The sequence below is a fragment of the Saccostrea cucullata genome, unplaced genomic scaffold (genome assembly GCF_032062105.1).
Source record: "Saccostrea cucullata isolate Sc308-1 unplaced genomic scaffold, CSIRO_AGI_Scuc_v1 ctg372, whole genome shotgun sequence".
Classification (NCBI taxonomy): Eukaryota; Metazoa; Mollusca; class Bivalvia; order Ostreida; family Ostreidae; genus Saccostrea; species Saccostrea cuccullata.
The window spans coordinates 63,177-85,938 of NW_026922937.1; the positions used below are offsets into that span (position 1 = coordinate 63,177).

The following is a 22,762-nucleotide window of genomic DNA, read 5'->3' on the forward strand; positions in this document are numbered from 1 at the left end:
ATATGATGAATTATGGCTTTGTACATACACAATTATATATCTATATACAAAATATAAAAGATATTTGGCCCCGCCCTACCCCCGGGGGTCATGATTTGAACAAACTTGAATCTACACTACCTGAGGATGTTTACACCATAAGTTTCATTTTTCCTGGCACACATAAGGATTTTTAAAATATGCCACCAAATTTTCATTAATTCCCAATTATCTCCCATTGAAAGGGCGTGGCTGAAACTAATGTGCAAGCATACTTTGTGGCAAGTTTGATTCTAAATTGTTCAATTCTTGACCTGGGGTAGGGGGAGGTTAGGGCAAGGTATAAAAAGGGAGGAAATCAGATAAAGAACATTACACCAAAGTTACTCAGGTGAGGGATGTGGCCCATGGGCCTCTTGTTCCATTGTGAATGGGATTGAATATTGTCCCTCAGATGGTTAACTGATAAATCCCTGTGGTGAGTTAAAAATATGGTAGTTGTGAAATATAGAGGGAATTTGAAATGAAAACTGCGTACATATTTTTTATATTTTTATTAAAAAGACATTGTAAATACATGTAATACATAAAATATCCCTGAAAAGGAACATAAATTAAAAGCATAAAGGTATCAAGCACTAGTCTAATTATGAAAATAAATATCATATTGTTTAAAATCAGGCTAAAAGCAGTTCTAAGCACTAGAAATTGGATATCAAGTGTAGTAAGTTCTTGACAGGTCCCGTCTAAGAGTCACCAGATAGTCAGTCACGTAGTCAATAGCAACAACAAACTACACTTTATCCTCAGGGTCCTGCTTCTAACAATCAGTTTTAATGTCAAATATGATTTTTATTCCCTCGCATTCTTCAGACACACTTTCTACAAACAGATCTCTATCAATTCTGCATGATTCAAGGTCAACATTTATGATCTGTCCAATCTTCTTCTTGGTACAATACACATGATTATATACATTCACACACACGCACAAACAGACACACAGAAAATGGGCCACATTTCAAATTGTGGCATTACAGTTTTAAATATTTTACACAAGCAAAACAGTTTCTTAGTATTGTATCTTGGTGGATATTTTATATCCATTGTGATACATAGCATCATTTAATCTTTGCACTGATCATAAGACCAAAGCAATGTTGTGCAAAACCAAGGCTTTGGCGGAAAAATGTACAAATATTTCCATATCCTTTTAGACAACACAAAAAGCACATTCCTAGTACCGACTTGTTCTATTATACAGTAGTATCCAGATGAGCCAAGACCAGTAAGTTGACTTCTACTCAGAGTCTGATAGGAGTTTTCTTTACATGAGAACAACATAATGAAAGACAACACTGGGTAAGATAATTGTGAGAGTCCCTGTAGATTTCCGTAAATAAGTGTATACATGATATAATTATGAGACATCCTATAGGCTTGCTTCAGTGGGTTGGGTTGGGTTTAGTAAATGTGGGATGTCTGTAGTAGCTAGTTCTGGTTTTGAGAGTTGTGTCTGGGCACATTAAATGTAGGACATCCTGTATTTCCATTTATGTGGATTGTGTCTGAGTTCAGTAATTTTTAAACAACCTGTAGTAGTTTTGGTTCTGTGGTTTGTGTCTGAGTTCAATAATTTTGAAACATCCTGAATTTTGAAACATCCTGTAGTAGTTGTGTCTAGGTTTAGTAATTGCAAAACATCCTGTAGTTTGGGTTATGTGAGATTTGTCTAGGTTCAGTAATTATGTGACATCCTGTAGTTTTGTTTCTGTGGTTTGTGTCTAGGTTCAGTAATTGTGAGATGTCCTGTAGTAGTTTGGGTTCTGTGTGTTTTGTCTAGGTTCAGTAATTATATGACATCCTGTAGTTTGGGTTCTGTGGGTTGTGTCTAGGTTCAGTAATTGTGTGACATCCTGTAGTAGCTCGGGTTCTGGGGCTGATTGTGTCTGTAGTGGCTCCTGGTGCTCCAAACTTTGTTGGCTCCTTGATAATTGTCTTGGGCATAGGGCTGCCACTGGAAATCACCAGTGCTGTAGTTGTTCACAAGGTTGTTCATGAAATTATTCTGAAAGTTGTTGATGAAGTTATTCTGAAAGTTGCTCATGTAGTTATTCCGCATGTTGTTCATGTTCTGGTTATAAGACTGGCTGTAAGAGGCAGACTGGTACTGGGTCTGATACAGGTCATAGGAGAGGTTGTTTGTATAGCTACCCGATGAGCCCTGGTTGTTGTCCGTATAGCACTGAGAAGGCTGGTAGGAGTTTGTGTAAGGTGCCCTCTCTCTAAGTGGGGGGTTGGAGTAATGTCCCTTGGAGGAAGGTGGAGTACTAACCATGCCCAGTATCTCTCTCTGAACCTTGTTCAGATCTGCCTGGAGTTTGTCAAATGATCGCCGCCTGGAGTTTGGAGTTGAGGCATTGGATACACTGAATATTTCCAGTTGTTCCTTCTCCCCCATTGTGACAGGCTTAGTTGGGTCTACAGACTTCCTCTGCCTGTTCAGATTGACACTTCCACCTGACAGTCTGCGGGTGTTGACAATCGTCCTGGCTGTCTCAGCATTCTCTTTTACGTTTTCCTTGTTCTGGCTCACAGGAGACTTCAAACTCACGGTTCTTTGGACCTCCTTTATAGAAGGTTCTGTCACAACAGGCGTGGTTTGGCAGTTTCCATTGACATCTGTTTTTGGTTTGTTTCTGCCTGGCATTTTCTCGCTCCACGCATCAGCAATGTGGGTGAGCAGCAGGTTGGTGATGTGGCGATGAGCCTTCTGGTCCCAGTGTACACCGTCCTGAGCTCTCAAGTCCAGACGATTTCTCAAGTGGTAATGTAGATCAAGAATGTCAAATCCGTGAGAGGCTACAACCTGCTTGGCAAAGAAGTTGGCTTCCAGGATGTCCAGTCTAAGAGTGCTTTTCATGAACTCTACCTTAGGGACCAGGAAACCGCCCCTCATGTCCTTGGCGACGGGTAAGGTGGTGTTCCAGATGACCAGCGAGTCCTCAGGCAGACACTGCTTAAAGCGGTCAAACAGCTTGTTCAGGTTCTCCTTGTATTCATCCACTCCATTTGACCCATATCTATGTTTTAAAACATCAGAGCTGGTAATTTCTAACAAAATATTAAAGGATGTAAATTATTGAGCTACATGTATTAAAATTCTGTAATTTGATATTGATTATAATATCCCCATTCAATCTTAAAAAAATTACTCTCTACTTTTTCCTATGAAAAATAGACAACTGTCTAAGAACCACCAACCTCTAACAAGAGGCCCATGGGCCACATCGCTCACCTGAGCACTGCGGCTAGGAAAAAGTAGAAATTGGTTTAATTATTATTGAAAAGTTTAAATCCAAAAGTAGTCCCACGACCAATCATGGCTTTGCTATTCTTGAGAAGAAGATTTTTAAAGAATTTTCTACATATGTCTATGTAAAACTTTGATTGGCCATTGTGGCTCCGCCCTACCCCCGGGGGTCATGACTTGAACAAATTTGAATCTACACTACCTATGGATGCTTCCATATAAATATGATCAATTATGGCTTTGCTATTCTTGAGAAGAAGATTTTTAAAAGAATTTTCCTATGTATTTCTATGTAAAACTTTGGTCGGCCATTGTGGCCCCATTCTACCCCCGAGGGTCATGATTTGAACGAACTTGAATCTACACTACCTAAGGATGCTTTCATAAAAATATGATCAATTATGGCCCTACTCCCGGGGGTCATGATTTGAAGAAACTTAAATCTACACTACCTGAGGATGTTTCCCCATAAGTTTCATCTTTCCTGGCACAGTGGTTCTTGAGAAGAAGATTTTTAAAACATACCACCAAATTTTCATTAATTCCCAATTATCTCCCCTTGAATGAGGGAGTGGCCCTTCATTTGAACAAACTTGAATTACCTTCACCCAAGGATGCTTTGTGGCAACAGGGGATGACAAATCCCATTGCCCGACGCCCGGGGCTAGTGAATTTCAGGGATGGGCAAGTGAAATTTTATCAACCACTTGCCCGTGGGCAAGTGACTTATCAAAAATAGAATTATTTTGTAGGCCATAAATTTAAAGCTGGGCATAGGGGCTTTTATGATTTACTCAGCATTTGTCTTCCTCTTTTTTTGAAAAATAATCTATAAATACAGAATTAGTTTATGGTAGGGCAAGCAAAAATTCAGGTAGGGCAAGTCAATTTTGACCATGTACTTGCCCTTGGACAAGTGCCTTAAAAATCTATTTGTCAGCCCCTGGGCAAGTTTGGTTGAAATTGGCCCAGCGGTTCTTATGAAGAAGTCAAAAATGTGAAAAGTTTACAGACAGACAAACGGACAGACAGACAGCTAGACAGACGGACGCCGGACAAAATGTGATCAGAAAAGCTCACTTGAGCCTTTGGCTCAGGTGAGCTAAAAATGAAGAAGTTTAAGATCTATTTACAAGACAGTGAAACTGGGTTAGTTGTATGGATTTTTAACAAGAGGCCCATGGGCCACATCACTCACCTGAGTAGCTTTGGCCATGCTGTTCTTTACCAAATTCCCCCCTTGTAATACGTATTGTGAGCCAACCCTACCACATTGGTCATAATTTGGACAATTTAAAATCTACACTACACACGGATGCTTCCACAAAGGTTTCAGCTTTTCTTGCCAAGTAGTTCCTCAGACCTGCCTACCCTTTTCATTTCAAGGGTGTAATTTCAGTAAATTTTTGGTGGAATTTCAGAGGTTAAAGCGTAATCAATCATGTTTTCCTATTTTGTTGCTTTACTCTAATTCTGTTTGGTGGGTTTTCTTGACGGTTGTAAAATTTGGCGTTCTGCCTGCTCTGTTTTGCCAATAATTTTGGCGTAATTTATTTTAGCGGACACAGGGTTTCAATTCTTTGCAGATGAACACTAAGAAAAGTACTACTATTTTAGCAATTTAAAGAGTTTAGCGGGCTACCATCAAAATGCAAAATTTTAAAATAAGTTAAATAAGCACCCCGCTAAAATAATTCGCTATGCGGTATTTTATTTTCTTTCAAAACAACCTAAATTGTATATTACAAAACAAAGCTGGCATAAACTTTTCTTTTTCGAATCATCTCTTGTCAAGAAAGTGTTGTTAAAATACCAGTATCCTATAATAAACTCAAACCAACCGTACACCCTTAATGCAGCATTTGGTCAGTTTGTATCAAATATCAAATCACTTTATTGAAGGCTTGAGTTTGCACGTTTACACAAATAGTGCAAAATAACAATGTATTGTATCTTTTTAACAATCACATTTCTCTTATCTTGTTCTAAGCAACGTTAAAATAAACTAAATTGAGCATAGAAATGGATGTACTTATTGCAATATCATTTAATATATCAAAAGCGTAAAATTAATGTAAGTGGCGTAATAGCGTAATTTTGTGGTAAAAAGCGGAAGAATTACGCCAAAAGTGGAAGGGTAGGCAGGTCTGGTTCCTATGAAGAGGATTTTTAAAGTATTTTCCTACATATTTCAATGTAAAACTTGTGTTCCCTATTGTGGCCTTGCCCTACCCCCAGGGGTCATGATTTTAACAATTTAGAATCTACACTACCCAAGGATGCTTCCACATAAGTTTCAGCTTTTCTGGCTCATTAGTTCTGGAAAAGAAGACTTTTTAATGACCCCACCCTATTTTTGTCTTTTCTTGATTATCTCCTTTTGTGAAGGGACTTGGCCCTTGATTTTAACAAGTAAATCTCCCCTTTACACAAGAATCCTTTGTACCAAGTTTGGTTCAGTGGTTCTTGAGAAGTCGAAAAATGTGAAAAGTTTACAGACGGATGGACAGACAGACGGATGGAGGAAGGACAAAATGTGATCAGAAAAGCTCACTTGAGCCGTCGGCTCAGGTGAGCTAAAAACTGAGATAAGTATCTTTAGAAAGTGCATTTTCAATAATTCAAATCCATTATCCAAAACTAGAAATATGTCCATAGGACATGAATGCCCCGACGAGGGTATATTAGTAATGCAACATGAAAATTTGTATGAAATTTGATCAGAATATCTTGAAAAGTGATGCACTTTAATTGCTTACATCAGTATGTATCAGCATATGAAGTTTGACACTATTTTCAGAAAGTGAGGTCAGGGTCAAAAATGTTGATGCAGTTGAATTGCTTACATCAGTATGTATCACCATATGAAGTTTGACACTAATTTAGGAAAAGTGAGGTCAAGGTCAAAGGAAAGACCAAAGTCAAAAAATGTTGATACAGTTGAAAAGCTCTCATTAGTATGTATCAGCATATAAAGTTGAAAAAAAAAGATAAATGGTCTCTTTAAAACTGACAAACACAATATGATAAAAGTGAGGTCAAGGTCAAATGAAAAGGTCAAATGTTGATGTAGTTGAATTGCTTACATCAGTATGTATCAGCTAGTGATGGGACATCGTTTAATTTTCACAATCAATCATCAGTTGGAATCGGTTACTGCTTCCGATGCGATTTTACCGATTATAATCAGATTTTATAGCTTGGTATATAAAAAGCAGACTGTTACATTTATTTCATATTATTTCTATAAGTTTTGCTTATTTCACACTTTCTACATAGTACACGCATGGTTTAAACTTAACTAAAATTTCCACTAGCCACGTGGGCTCCTAAAGTTTTAAATTTAGGAGCCTACAGCTAAATCTGTTAATTAAGCCACAATCTCTGTGATTTTTTAACCCTTTGAATACATCACTGGGTCAATTAAAGTCTAGATATAATTAAATATGAAATACACTTGGGCATTTGTTTAAAATGAAAATTGAAGTTCAAATTACTTTGTAAAATAAATTTCGCATAAATATTTCATCATAGTAAATGAAATTGAATTTAATTAAATATTTTACTATCATTTTTTGAAGGTTATATACTTAATATTTACATCCACTGAATATTTTTTCCTTTATTTCTTAAGAAAACCCATTGTGTTAATCACTGCATGAACTACAGTAGGCATGTCACCTGTACAGATTTCTTGATCAGTGGCTGTTCCGCAAATGAAATGTATAAAGACGTTCGCATCATTAATACTGGAATTAATGGTCGCAGCTATTGCAGAAAAAAATTACATAACCCACGTAAAGCGGGTTACTGTAGATCACTTTATTTTCGCGACACCTTACTTTCGCGAGATGGTCATTGACTTTTTATTAGCGAGACAAAATTTTCACGAATTGTGGTCATTGCTCTATATAATCTTAAGGAATTCTATTATACGCGAGATTGAAATTTTCGCAAGCATGTCGTCTCGCGTAATTACGCGAAAATAAAGTTCTCGCGAATAAAAAGTGATTTACAGTATGTATTTTTTCTGCAACAGCTGCTTCCGTTAATTCCAGTAATAACAAACAAAGAAAGCATTTTATTGTTTAAATCCCCTTTTCCTGGTCATTGGACTGTATATTAGTAGCTAACGGATGCCACCATCTGCATATGAATAAGATTTTTCTTTTAGTTTAAATATTTTTGAAACTTATCCGGAATAAGTAGAAGCCTAATAACACTTCCATTTCATAAGACTGTGTAATTGAAAATAATTAAATTGGATATCTACCACATATAATCGATACACAGAGGAATGGGGGAAATTCGGATTAGAAAAAAAAGACGATCATTTTAAAGATTTCACAAAACATGTAGTACTGGTAAATGGATTAGATGAAGGGTATTTAGGAACAATAGGTCCATGTTACTTTTATTTATTTAATTGATTGGAAGTTTTAAAGCAAAAAACATGGGGAAATCGTCTGGTTTCAGTAAGGGGACTGGAATGGTCCTGCAGATTTTTAATTCACCACGTGGGCGAACAAGTGAAGTTTTAAATTCTATGAGCCTACACCAAAATTTACTCCAGTTCCTAAGTACCTTTGCTTCATGCTAGTTGGCAAGTATCAGAAGCACATGCCAATTTTCTTTCATTAAGAATAAATAAATTTTAAACTAGAAATAGATAATTCTGGAATGTACTTAGAAGTATGTTTCCGATGATCGATTATGAAAAATTATAATCGATCATCAGAATATCGGAAGCATTTTTTCGTCGGCAATCGATGTTTTCCGATTATCAGTACAACACTAGTATCAGCATATTAAGTTTGACACTAATTTAGGAAAAGTGAGGTCTAGGTCAAAGGAAAGGCCAAGGTAAAAAATGTTGATGCAGTTGAATAGCTTTCATCATATATGAAGTTTTATCAAATATCTTGGATAGTTTCTTTAAACTGAGCTAAACACTTATATAAGGAAAGTGTGATCAAGGTCAAAAGAAAGGTCAAGGTAAAAATTGTTGATGCAGTTGAACAGCTCTCATCAGTATGTATCAGTATATGAAGTTTTATAAAAATTTCTCGATTGGTGTCTTTAAAATTAAGCTAAACTCTAATTTAAGAAAAGTGTGGTCAAGAAAAAGTCAAGGTCAAAAAAGTTGATGCAGTTGCATAGCTCTCATCAGTATGTACATGTATCAACATGTGAAGTTTGATAACACCATCTTTAATGGTATGTTTAAAACTGGGCTAAACACTAACTTAAGAAAAGTGAGGTCAAGGTCAAAGGAAAGGTCAAGGTAAAAAATGTTGATGCAGTTGCATAGCTCTCATCAATATCTATCAGCAAATGAAGTTTGATGAAAATATTTTGGATAGTTTTTATGAAACTGAGCTTTGAACTGAACTAAACGCAAAGTGTGACGGAAGGACAGAAGGACAGAAGATGGACATGACAAACACTATATGCCCTGTCCATATTCATGGTGGGGCATACAAATTTTTTTAATTCTACCTGCTAATGTCCCAGAGACAAGAGTTCATGATGACAACATCTGGGGACAGTTCACCGGACAGATCTGTTAGTATGGATTCCATGTACGTTCCGTAGCAGCGGGTGACGAAGTAGAACCTCAGTAGGTGGCAGTCGGTCTGGTACTGTCGAACCTCGCGGTATCCTGTACCATTGTTCATGTTCGACCTCCTACCACCTTCAATCAACTCATCATTCTCAAAGCAAAATTCTCCCTGAAATCAAATAATATTCATTGTAAAACACATACTAGTATGAAATATATACTACTTTCTGATGGATTGACAGCTTATTTTTCCATCAAAACATGTAGTAGTGTTTCTGCATATGCATTTTTTGTTCAATGATGACGTTCTATAACAAGAGGCCCAGGGGCCACAGCGCTCACCTGAGCACATCGGCTAGGAAAAAGCACATATCAGATCAGAACTGAAAGTTTAGGCCTAAAAAAAAAATATGTTTGTTTCCTGTAACCCGACCGACCCATTCAAATTATCCCCGGGTGGATTTTTTTCTTCTGAAAAATGGCAAAACTTCGTTTGATCGATCAGCTGATTCCATTTATTAAATTAAAAAAATAGCTTGTAGTAAATTTGAGACATAAAATATGTCAACCTAGTTTACATTTACCCTAAATATACAGAGTTATCATTATTGTAACAACAGTTTCCCCCTACAACTTTCTGAAGTTCGTTTTCTGCTGCTATAGGCAGCCATTTTGGATGCCATGTTGGGTGTCCACTGTAAATATAACACCTGGTATTTTCAGTCCGGGATGTTTCACCATTCATAAGCAAAAAAAAAAAAAAAAAAAAAAGAATTTCCGACCTTCTTCCGACCCTTGATTTTTTGGGAATGTTACAGGAAACAAACTAATTTTTTTTAAGCCTTACTGAGGTGGGGGGGGGGGCTTGAATTTTAACCCCCCCCCCCCCCCAGGGGATCATAATTTGAACGAACTAGAATCTACACTACCTGAGGATGTTTCCATATAAATTTAACTAATCATGGCTTTGAAATACTTGAAAAGAAAATTTTAAAAGGTTGCCCTATATATTCCTATGTTAAATTTTGATCAGTCATTTTGGCCCCACCCTACCCCCGGGGGTCATGATTTGAACAAACTTGAATCTACACTACCTGAGGATGATTCCACGTGAGTTTCATCTTTCCTGGACCAGTGATTCAGGAAAAGAAGATTTTTAAAGATTTTTCCTATATATTCCTATGTAAAACTTTGATCTGCCATTCTGGCCCCACCCTACCCCTGGGGGTCATGATTTGAACAAACTTGAATCTACACTACCTGAGGATGATTCCACGTGAGTTTCATCTTTCCTGGACCAGTGGTTCTTGAGAAGAAGATTTTTAAAGATTTTTCCTATATATTCCTATGTAAAAATTTGATCGGCCATTTTGGCCCCAACCTACCCCCGGGGGTCATGATTTGTACAAACTTGAATCTACACTACCTGAGGATGATTCCATATGAGTTTCATCTTTCCTGGCCCAGTGGTTCTGGAGAAGAAGATTTTAAAAAAATTTTCCTATGATTCCTATGTAAAACTTTGATCGGCCATTTTAGCCCCACCCTACCCCTGGGGGTCATGATTTGAACAAACTTGAATCTACACTACCTGAGGATGATTCCACATGAGTTTCACCTTTCCTGGCCCAGTGGTTCTTGAGAAGAAGATTTTTAAAAAATGCCATTAATTTTTCTCTAATTCATAATTATCTCCCCTTGGAAAAGGGCGTGGCCCTTCATTTGAACAAAATTGAATCCCCTTCACTCAAGGATACTTTGTGGCAAGTTTGGTTGAAATCAGCTCAGTGGTTCTTGAGAAGAAGATGAAAATGTGAAAAGTTTACGACAACGACAACGACGACGACAGACGACGGACAAATTTTGATCAGAAAAGCTCACTTGAGCCTTCGGCTCAGGTGAGCTAAAAAGTAGACTTGATCTAATTGATTATTACTTTTATGTAATGTAAATGTAAACCTTGGTTCTTAGCTGTCTGGATGTGATATAATCATTCTTCTGTAACAGAAGTACCAAGTCTTTGTATATAGCTCTCTGATCTGTAAATTAAAACGTGTCAAAGTCTAGTCACCAATACAACCAAGTATCTACTATAAATGTACCAAAATACTGTCTGGCCTTAAAAAAAAACAAAACAAGCTAAGTTGTGTTCCTTGCTAAAAAATCAAGGGACCCATAAGTCACGGTGCTCACCTAAGAAGGTTAAACTTTAATCTCTCACTGTGGCCCCACCCAACCCCAAGAGGTCATGATTTGAACCAACTTAATGAAACCTTTAAATCAACTACATTGTACCTGGGGATGATTCAACATAAGTTTTATATTTTTTAACCCAGTAGTTTTTGAGATGAAGTTTTTTCAAAGGATGTCATTAATTTTTCACTAATTCATATTTTTCTCCCCTTGGAAGAAGGCATGACCCTAATTCATTTCAACAAATTTGAATTCCTTTTACTTAAAGATACTTTGACTTTGTGGTCAAGTTTGGTTGAAATTGGCTCAGTGGTTCTTGAGAAAAAGACTACCAGGATGTGAAAAGTTTAAACAGAGAGACATGACCTCATAAACATAGGTAATCAGAGATTACAGAGCTCACCTCAACGAATGTTGTCCTTAAGTAAGGCAAATTAAGTCACACAATTAACCAACAAAAAGTGTACATCCAAAAATGCAAAATTTATGCAATTTTGATACTTTGGAATAGACCTATATAAAAACTTAAAACTAGTTCTTCATCATGAAAATGTAATTAAAATCCAGCATCTGAAGCAAGATTGAGAGTTTTCATCCCTTGATGCATCATTTGTACAACTTTGGTTTATATAAGCCTTATAGTTTCTTGGTGATAGACCTGCACCCATAACTTTTACGAGGTCTATTATCTGGAAAATGTATGTCAAGTTCAGCATCTGAAGCAAGTCCATTAGTGTGCATCCTAAGATGTATCATCCATGCAAGTTTGTTCAACATAGAGCACAAAGTTACTTGGAAATGAAACCTGTATAAAAAACTAACCTTTTCACTAATCCGGAAAATGTAGGTCAGATTCAGCTTCTGAAGCCAGCCTAGTAGAATGCACCCTTAGATGTACCATCCATGCAAGTTTGGTCAGTATAGGGCTCAAAGTTACTTGGAAATGAATCCTGCACCATAAACTTTAACCTGTTTACTCGTCCAGAAAATGTAGGTCAGATTCAGCATCCGAAGCAAGTCTGGTAGTATGCGTCCTAAGATGTACCATCCATGCAAGTTTAGTCATTATAGGGTTCATAGTACCTTGGAAATGAAACCTGCACCAAAAATTTTAACCTGTTCACTCAACCGGAAAATGTAGGTCAGATTCAGCATCCGAAGCAAGTCTAGTAGAATGCATCCTAAGATGTACCATCCATGCAAGTTTGGTCATTATATGTCTCAAAGTAACTTGGAAATGAAACCTGCACCAAAAACTTTAACCTGTTCACTCAACCGTAAAATGTAGGTCAGATTCAGCATCCGAAGCAAGACTGGTAGTACGCATCCTAATATGTACCATCCATGCAAGTTTGGTCATTATATGTCTCATAGAACCTGCACCAAAAACTTTAACCTGTTCACTCAACTGGAAAATGTAGGTCAGATTCAGCATCTGAAGCAAGTCTGGTAGTATGCATCCTAAGATGTACCATCCATGTAAGTTTGGTCAACATAGGGCTTATAGTTACTCGGAAATGAGACCTACACCAAAAACTGCACCAAAAATGTTAACCTGTACCAAAAACATTAACCTGGTCATTCCTTTGCTGAAATTGCAGCATCTGAAACTTTGACTGGTACAATGAAACACACTAGAAACATCTTCCATGCATGTCTAATCAATATAGGACATAGAAGTACTTAAAAAGAAAACTGCTTCAAAAAACTTAACCTTAACCCGGGACGCTGCCAACGCCGATGCCGAGGGTATCACATAAGCTCCCCCCAACTTCGTTGAGGTGAGCTAAAAATGTCATCAGAAAACTCACATGAGCCGTTGGCTTTGACCTTTTCTTCTCAAAATCAACTGGGATCTTCTTAACCCCATAGAGAGTATTACGATATAAAATTTCAAATTTGAGACAAAAGTGTTACACACAGATGAGAATGATTAATGGACAAACAAAGGGAGAGGGCTCTGAGGCACAATTATTATAACCTAGGTAGCTTGTAGATTAACATAATATTTGATCATCTTGCAAACTGTGTGTAATTTTTTGAGCATTTGGCCTGAGCCAGAATAAATAATGTGATGTCACAATGCATAGTTTCTTTTATATCATCAAAAGCAAATACTTGTAACATGACATAATGATGCTATGTAGCACATGGTAAATTTTATGGATAGTTTAAAATACCATTGAATGGACTTGGATTTACAAAGAATAATTATTTGGACAACTGAAATTATTAGTTATCCAGCTTCAATCAAAGGTAAGCAGTGATTTACTTTGGGTTGTACTCCATACACTCTTTAGCCTCAGGGTGTAGAGAATAAAACTCAGAGTAGATCCTTGTTCATCCTTGATCGGAAATGGATAGCAAAATATACCCAACTTTCCACCAAAACAAACAGCAAAAGATGTTTGCTATTTCATTCTTACAAAAAAAAAGAGGTTAGTAGGTGAGACTATGACTCGAGTCTTCTTTCTCTGTTTATGGTCTTGAGCTCTACTAATACTCACTTGAGTCTCCTATGACAACGATGAAGCGATTCTTCAGGAGTTTATGAAGGTCTTCCTTCAGAAATATGTCTGTTGTCACAACCATTGTTGACTCTTCTACTAAAAAAACAAAAATAACTGAATGTGAGGCTGGATTCCACTAATCCTCAGTATTTTAAGAATATTTTTAATGATACCTTCATCCTTCAATATATTTTCTATTGAATCTGAATTTCAATCATATCTGTTTTGCTCCTAAAAACCCTCAGGCCAAAATAAAAAAACACTCTTGTTTCCTGTCACCCGACCTACCCTACATTTTACCCTCTGACCCCCAATTTTATTTTTTTTATATATATATTTTCATTGTTTCGGGGCTATTTTCCAGAAATACTCAAGTCGACCAAAATATTTAATGTTTTCGCAGATGAATCTCAGAAGAATTTGAATACAAAACTTGGGCAGACCTGTCAAAAAAGTGCATGATAAACGTTGACCATTTATCATGGTGTGTTTGCGATCAGCTAGTGTGTTGTCTCTGAAATATCTACCCTGTATTCATTTCAAAGAATATAGAAATATTACATCACAATTAAGAGTATATGATAACTTTACTAAATATAAAGTCTTTAACAAACTTGCTTAATAAACTGTTATTATACTGCTTTCTTGTTATTACATGCTATGTATTCCTCATTCATTGAGTTAAAAAAAAATTCTCAAAAATTTTTCCCTAGGCCCCTACCTACCCTATTTTTTTGGTCAGGCCCCAGGGGACAGGAAACAAGAATATATTTTCTTTTGGCCTAAAGGCTTGCGAAGATGCCACATGGTGGTTTAAAATATTGTGAACCTCCATAAAAAAGATTTTTTTCTACTAGCCAAGCAGTTTGTAAAATCAGGGACCTAAATACTAAGAATGGTTACACTATAACCAGCTTTCTACATCTTGATCTTTGCCATTTCAGACTTGTTAACTTCCCAACCTGTCTTATGTGACTGTCTTTTGCAAAGGAGTAATTGACTAAGAATTCATTGTGTGTCTAAGACAATGAATTCTTAGTCAATTACTCCTTTGCAAAAGACAGAAGAAAGGAGATGTGAACTTGTTAACTTCTTTTGCAATATTCCATTGCACTGTTCAACACCGTTGCAGTCTTTAAAACTTTCAATCATTCAAAGTATTTCCATCAGTACGACATAAAATTTATTTCATCATTTGTATAAACATTTTAGATCGAGAAATAAATACTTTTCCTACCTTTTTCAGTGAACTTACCTAATACTTACACCTAAATCTTCTGTCTTCTGAGTTTTCACGTAACGACTGCTTTGGTGAGTTGTGTTCCACGTGAATTGATTTGGACGAGTTCACTGTTGAGTATAAAAGGGGGAAATTAGGTTACCTTTAATGCGAATAAACACTAACCGATGAGTACAAATCAAAAGAATCATTTGTAAGAGTTTTACAAGGATGCTGACTAATTAATCATTTGATATTTCTTCAAATTTTTGATTGGTAAAGATTATTCATTCTATCTTTTGTAAGGGTATCCTCCCTTAGGAAATGGAACAATCTAAAATGAAAACAGAGGGAAATTCAAATGGTATCTTGGGATAAGAAAAGTATAAATGATTTTTTTTTCGTTGAATCCAAAGACTAATTGGTCATTATGACAGATCAGCACAAGAAGGTATATAAATTAGATTTTATTTGCGTAGTGTCATTTTGTTGATTTTATTTTCCAGTGGCGGATCTAGAGACAGAGAGGACTGTAGTTGGATTTGTTACATGTAAAACTAGCCTAAATTAGGAAATACGCGTTTGATTCTTAATTGTCTCAACTGAAACATTACATTCAACCCCTTATATATCTAATTGATTCATATAACTATACTTCAAACCATGTATGTTTAAAACTGGTTTCTTCGATGTACAACCAAAAAAGACAGAAATATTGGTGAAAGGGGAGGGCTAAGCAACATTGAGGGGATGTGCTCGACGACTCCTCTCCCCCCACAACAAAATTTACATACACATTTTATGTTTACTTACCAATATTTTAACCAAAATATACATACATAAAACGGCCGCCGTTTTTTTTTCTTTTTCCATTTTCACTAATTCTTGAAAATTGATTGGAGAAGATTCATCCGAAGTAAAAGAGATAAAAATCTTTATATATTTATAAAGAAATTTAAAAAATAGAAATATGAAAACGAAGATAATCATTCAAAAGAATATTTTGTATTATTTTGCATATTGCAATATAAAAATTATTTAAAAACAAAGAGGTTATTAAACTCATCCGTGTGTCTTTCAATCTCAATTTTTCATTACAATAAACAATTCAACGTGTTAGAAAAATTACAAATTTGTACAAAAGAGGCTTCTTATAGATTAAAACAATTGTAAATTCAGGACAAATTATACGAGAAAAATTAATTATTGCGCAATTTGGCGAGAAAGGATCACTCGCTGTATTGGAAAGGAACGGAGGATCCATGCAAATTCCCTCAGTTGATGATGAAACATATATGATAAAATTATCTGTTATCATAATAAAGTTAAAATTCTTTTATCCATTTTTCGTGACCTGTTGTTTTACATACAGCTGTCTGGTGTTTGCATGCAATTCTTGGATTTGTTGAAATTGAATTTTTCTTTTAACCTGCTATCATGTAATATAATTTTTCAATGGGTAGCAGAAAGTGGCCTATTGTGTATTATTGTGTGACAATATTGTAAACAACTTGGGTTTTTGAAGGAAACAAGCAAATTCAAAGAATTGTGGTCACCCGCTTTCGTTTTTTTTCTGTGTGTGTGTGTGTGTTTGTGTGTGTGTGATGTCATTTTTATGGCATATTGTGTGAAATATGAACGCCCTATCATATGTTATTCAGAAGTTATCACCGAAGTTGATTTTTTTGAAAATTAGGTAAATCGTAAAGTCATGGTCAAGGGGATCAGAAATCATAACATGCTTGGAAAAATCTTGTCACGGATAATGCACTTGTCAAATATGAAAGCCCTACGTCTTCTCAGTCAAATTTATAAGAAAAAAAACATTTTTGAAAAGAAGGTCACACATCAAGGTCAAGGTCACGGGTTAAAGTCATAGTACTGTTAATTTAGAAAGGATTTGTCACAGGCAATACGCAGCTTTAATATGAAAGCCCTATCTCTTCTCATTCAAAAGTTATGACCAAGGTTAAATTTTTGGAAAAGTAGGTCAGACTTCAAGGTCAAGGTTATTTACGATGTTAAAAACCATAGTGTAAGTATAAAAATCTTGTCACATTTAATATATACTTGTTTGATATGAAAACCCTATCTCTTCTCAATCAAAAGTTATGGCCAATTTTGAATAATATTTAATTTTTTAAAAGTAGGTCAAACTTCAAGGTCAATGCCACGGGTCAAAAATCATAGTAAATTTATAAAAGTCTTGTCACAGGCTTTACACAGCTTTAATATGAAAGCCATGTCTCTTCTCAATCAAAAGTTATCACCAAGGTCAAAGTTTTTGAAAAGTAGGCCAAAATTCAAGGTCAAAAATCATAGTATATTTAGAAAGGTCTTGTCACAGGTAACTTACATATTTAATATGAAAGCCCTATCTCTTGTCATTCAAAAGATATTACCAATGTTAAAGATTTTGTGACGGACGGATTGACAGATGGACAGACGAATGACGAATGACAGATGATGCTTTCGCGAAGGCGGGGCACAAAAATGCAAATAAAGTTGAATTGGGTAAAAATGAAGATGATTATCATTTCTCTTTTGCTTGTAGGAATTATCCAAACGCTAGGGATAAATTAATCTTAATTGTTTTTTCTTGATGACACCAACACAATCCTTTTATTGAACTGATTTAATAATATTTTGTTGCTGTTCATAAATTTATTGGTGAAACCTGTAGATTTTAAATTGCTGTTTAATTGGACAGAGTTTTACTTAAATCAGTTTGAAAATTTTATATCATATTGCATGACAAATTGTTTGATATAAGGAGAGGAACTACATGTAGTAAAAAACTTGTTTCCAATCCTTTTTGATTCATTTTTTTAAAATAAAATACTCTAGAAGCAGGTAGAAAATTGAATTGAATTAACCTACAATCCGATAAATTCAAAATCTGTCGAAATTTTAGACTTTGGCCGAGATAACTTAAAATGTAAAATACAGTACAATGAATCATAACTTAACTGTCAGTTGCAGGATATTTAGCATGAATCACGTTCAGAGTTGATATTGAGGTTCAAAACCAATGTGCATCTAAATCTACGCGGAATTTGGCTAAAATATTAGGGCAGGAATTAACATTATTTACGTGTTCTTTATATTTAAGGAATGACTCTAATTCTTGGCCATATAAATAGCATGCTTTATAATCTGCGAAGCGGATTATAAAAAAGCGTAAACGATAATATCAGAGTTGTCATTCCTTATAATTTAATTTTAAAATAATTAAACAACTTTTGATGTAAAATTGTGTTGCTTTTTATCAGTTCAAATTTACCGCGCAATAATACAACCGTAGTAACGGAAGTGATTTGAAGCGAGGGGAGGTAATAACTGATACATAGATCTAGCAGCCATGATGTTTGTTTACATGAGGTAAGAACGAGTAATTGTTTAAAGTTGAAGGTAAATTTATTAAATTTGAAACGTGGATTCCGAGGACTGGAAATGAGGGGATTGCATGGATATAATGATTAACAAGGGGGTGTGTTTACCAAACCAGATTATACAAAATGTTTTGCGTTCTGGAAATCAACCAATGAGAGGCGAGAATACAAACAAAATTAAATTATTTCACAATATCATACTCTCTGTACATGTTAGTTAAATTGAATGAATTCTAAACAGAATTTATAGCATATATGTCTGATAATCATATTAATTTAGTTCACAAATATTCACATTCTAAAAAAAATCCTTCTCATTGGAACATGAATTGAAATCTCAGCACGGCAAAGAGTCAAGATTATTACATAAAGTTCAACACTGGATTTTCAAAAATCTGGAAATGTTCAACCATTAACAGGACAAAAAATGCACCGTCGAGTCACAGATAAAACAAAGGCGGATAAAAAGGAGTTCCGAGAGTTCCAATCGGAAACGGAAACCTTCCGCCATAAGGCAACACGGGGAAGCGTTCGGGTGGAATACTTGGATCACCCGCGAGCTGGGACTTCCATTTATTGCGTCTGTTTTGAAACCACACTTTGACTTGGGTTTCTGTTAGATTGAGCGTGGAAGCGATTTCAGAACGTTCGGTGCTTGACAAATATCGCTTGGCATCGAAAGCAGACTCTAAGCAGAAAATCTGATGGCGTGAAAACACAGTCCTCGTTTTCTTTCGAGTTTTTAAGCATCCGGAATCTTCGTTGTTTGTGTTATGTTTCACATTTAGAGTCCCTTTCTCGCTTTCTGTATCATCTGATGGTGTATTTTTCTGTTTACATTTTAACGCTTTTCCCTTTGCAAAGTGAGTATTTGTGTCCGTCGGGATATCGTCTGCGTCTTCAAAAAATAAGGTCAACAAATTTTTTTAAAAATTTTACATTGCAGGCTTAAATTTAAACTTATTTTAATAAGTTCACGTTTTAAATAAAGGTTTTAGAATCTTTTTATTTAAAAAAATATTTTAAAAAATATAATTTTTCAATTTTACTTGAAATCAATATTGTTACACATATGTCATACGACAATATTTCATTAAAATTTTTATTTTTACAAAACATGTTTTTACCTTTGATGTCCTCGTTGAATTCTCCATTAACTCTGTAAGAATGATGAAGTGTTTCCTCACATCTGGAGATTTTTCTTGGCCGTTCCTGCAGTTTTGAATCGCTGGTCGACAGGAGACTCTCAATGGAAAAAGACGAAGATAATCTTTCTTTTTCTGTCATAGTTAAATCTTAATTTACAATCATCATCAAAAACCTGAGTTAAGCTTCGGAGGATTATTTAGAAGTGTTAGATTTATGAGTATGTGGTGTGAAATAAATATTTCGGGAGTTAAACTACCCGTGACGTCATGTGGAAGGGTTGTAGTGACCGAGGTCAGGGAATTGTCATTAAAACCTTCATTTTTCTTTATTTTCTTTAAAGCAAAGTCAAGTGACCGGGTACGGGGATAAACGGTTATAATTAACAAGAGCTGGACAAAGTGATTTTAAAACTGATAACTGTAACGATCAATTTGTAATACTAACCGCCACATACAGGCACTCAATTGCTCACTTATCAGCTATCGTTTCTCGGGGCAATCTTTCTTTAATGGCCCATACAGACGGGTAGCCGCTGCTGACCAGTTAAGCTGATGGGGCGTGTAACAGACCCTCCCAAATCCCCCACCAAACATAGAGATTGTCAGCATCCAGTTCCTTGATGGATGAGAGCGCCTCGCACGAGCAGCGTATTAGCGTGATCGCACATTGCGTGAGACTCGCGGCTTGACCTGTGATCTATAATTCTGTAATTTACCATTTCTTCAGCGCCATATGGTGCTGCGATTCTTCTTGATTATCTGTCTGGCGGAAATAATGGGAGAAGGGGGTTCTTACTTTTGATTTCCCTTTGACTTGATGAATTTAACTGATCGTTAGATATATCTCGTTCTGACTCTACCATCTGGGGAATGATGTAAAAAGAAAAACTGGAACCCACCAACTTCCCACACACATACATGTATTTGTTAAAAAGAAGTTTTTAAGAAAATCCTCCGTAATAAAAACTATGATAAAATTTATCGAAATGTCTGTATATGTGTTTAAATAATAGTATTTTATTTAACTATTTGAATCATGAAATATAGAATTTAGCAAATGGAAGAAAAAGTGTAATTTCATTAAGTACTACACATTATATATACATGTATCATTTAGAATTTCTATATATGAGCTTGTGAAATTTAAAGTCCCACACCATTATGAAATAGACACCTATCGCCCCGTTAATGTGTGACTGTACTCATAAAAATTTCTGAGATTCCGGGACCCGGTATATACTTGATGTAACGTTCTTCATATCTCACCATCTTCTACAAACACTTGGTGTTACTTTGTTAATGACAACAAATTAGAGAGAGTGCCCGTTAATGACATTCCGAGGGTCGGTTAAAGGAAAGGAGGGGGACAGGCCTTGTGATCAGGGTCCGCAGTGTACAAAAGGCCCCCCTGATAGGATCTCAGCTAGGACAAACTGACCACGGAGAACATTAAGATAGATCGTCCGACAAAGCGGCACAATGGATTCAATTCCACAAAAATAACATCCAATTTACAATAAGTTCTCTCTAGATACCCACGTCACGTTTCGGTAGATTTTGACTTTGTTAAAGTAGGATTTTATCAAATCAAAATAAAAGTTTGAATTTAAGGATATAAAATTTAAAGTAGAATAAATTAATGGACGGGGAAACACTCAATTAGAATTTTACAGTTGTAAATGAAAATAATCAAAAAAGATTGAAAATGTGGCTTTTAAAGCAAATACATCCATGCATGCTAATTTCTTGCTTTTCCCCTTTCTGTTGGTTTGTTTTTGTATATTTTTCTTTTCTTGTATAAATATACGAAGTTGCTGGCAAACAAGAAACTTCTAAAATGTTATAATTCAAATAAAGTATCACTATCTAACAGCTTTTTGAATAAATTTAACATTCTATTTAACACGCAAAAGACTCTGATTGTTCCTTTATACATTGGTGAAGATTGCTTGTTTAGATTTTTAGAAAAGGATATCGCATTAAAATTTAAAGTTTGTCTATTCCGCTTCAAAACCTTGTTTCCTAAATTCCTGTCATAATTTTCGCTGAGCTTTTCTTCTTAACATTTTTGCAGTAACAAAATAATCTTTTGGATGGTTATTGGTGGTCTTCTGCAGTTGATGTGGAATAAGATTGAAGAATTTTGATTTTCACCCTAATGACCAAATGAGGTTCTCTGAATCCGTCATTCATTTTTCGCAGTAGGCCATTCATACTTGTTGGAATAAGTCTGGGTATGTCCAGTAAATGTGCATAAATGTTTCGGAATCTGGTGATTTAATTAAGGCTTATGGCCTTTATAGAAAAAAAACCATTTAATAGGCCTTTATTGAACAGGTTCGTAGGAAGCAATTTCAGTTTTACGGACATAACTAAATTAAAACTTTTCAGGTTGTGGTCACACTCAGGGGGGGGGGGGTTTAAAGGAACCCTTAGACGTAATTTTTGAGGGGCAGATAAATGAAAAAATCTAAGTTTTTCTGCAATGCATTAGATATCGGCAAAATTACACCCTTCCCCAATTCCTACGGACATTGAATTAACTATCTCATATATACATGTAGATACCATTTCACTTAGTAATATAATTTGCAATACTCTACGCAGCTAAAGGAAAAGACAGGTCTTACTAACAACCAAACTGAACAAAATGATTAAACTCTAATTCCGTATAAATTAAAATGTAATAATATTCTGCTATTATCTACATATGGTGTTTATTTCTTTCAACTTATTCAATACATAAGCGCATGCTCTGAGAACAATAAAATTTTAAAACCAAGGCAGGCTCCTGGGAGATAAGTTGATGCTAAAAGGATTTCAACATTCTCATATAAAGTCAACATTCTAAGGTCGGTATAATATCCTTGTTAGCAGATTTAACAAAGCAATGGGTCGTATTTTGACATACATATTCCATACCAACATGCTTTTGTTTAATTATAGTCGATATAACCAGGCACGTAGCATCGTTTTTGAAAGTGGGGGGGGCCAACCAGAGAAATTTTTGTTTTACTTACCTGAAAAAGTTGACAAGCAAAAAAAAAAAACAAAAGAAAAACCCGAAAATTAAAAGTTTGCCCAAACACGAAAGTCCTATTTCGTGGGGGGGGGGGGGGGGGGGGGGGGGGGGGGGGGGGGGGGGAGAGGAGGTAGTGGCCAACTTTTTCAAAGCCAACTTACTATCACTTCCAATTTTTCCCTACAATCCTTGATATCACTATACTATAGTAAAAAGTGGGGGGGCAACCATCCTTTCAATGAACCTTTACTATAGTAAAGGTAATGTTGGGGGGAAAAGTGGGGGGGGGGGGGAGGCAGGCCCCCCTGGCCCCCCCGGTTGCTACGTCCCTGGATATAACAACGGAATTTATTCCGGCCGCCTACCTGATCAGTACATACAGCTAAGGACGAGTGTGACTATTCGACAGGACCGGGATGCTTC

At 35.8% G+C, this 22,762-nt stretch overlaps 2 protein-coding genes across 4 annotated transcripts; both read right to left on the reverse strand.

Annotated features, from left to right (window-relative positions):
• Positions 1-518: 518 nt before the first annotated feature.
• Positions 519-14,913, reverse strand: LOC134262830 (nuclear transcription factor Y subunit gamma-like). Of its 3 annotated transcripts, none has more exons than XM_062745160.1 (6): positions 14,814-14,913; positions 13,556-13,654; positions 10,815-10,894; positions 8,792-9,024; positions 1,841-3,062; positions 519-1,644 (listed from the first exon to the last, which is right to left on the reverse strand). In XM_062745160.1, exons 2-5 carry the CDS (start codon positions 13,638-13,640, stop codon positions 1,877-1,879), a joined length of 1,584 nt encoding a protein of 527 aa, XP_062601144.1. In that variant the 5' UTR covers positions 13,641-13,654; positions 14,814-14,913; the 3' UTR covers positions 519-1,644; positions 1,841-1,876. The 3 variants fall into 3 exon arrangements, with proteins under 3 accessions (XP_062601144.1, XP_062601146.1, XP_062601145.1); XM_062745162.1 differs by having other exon boundaries at positions 14,825-14,900; XM_062745161.1 differs by having other exon boundaries at positions 13,556-13,651; positions 14,814-14,897.
• A 3,609-nt stretch (positions 14,914-18,522) lies between these two features.
• Positions 18,523-19,697, reverse strand: LOC134262823 (homeobox protein Hmx-like). The gene is made up of 2 exons (XM_062745149.1): positions 19,297-19,697; positions 18,523-19,067 (listed from the first exon to the last, which is right to left on the reverse strand). Exons 1-2 carry the CDS (start codon positions 19,454-19,456, stop codon positions 18,610-18,612), a joined length of 618 nt encoding a protein of 205 aa, XP_062601133.1. The 5' UTR covers positions 19,457-19,697; the 3' UTR covers positions 18,523-18,609.
• Positions 19,698-22,762: the final 3,065 nt, after the last annotated feature.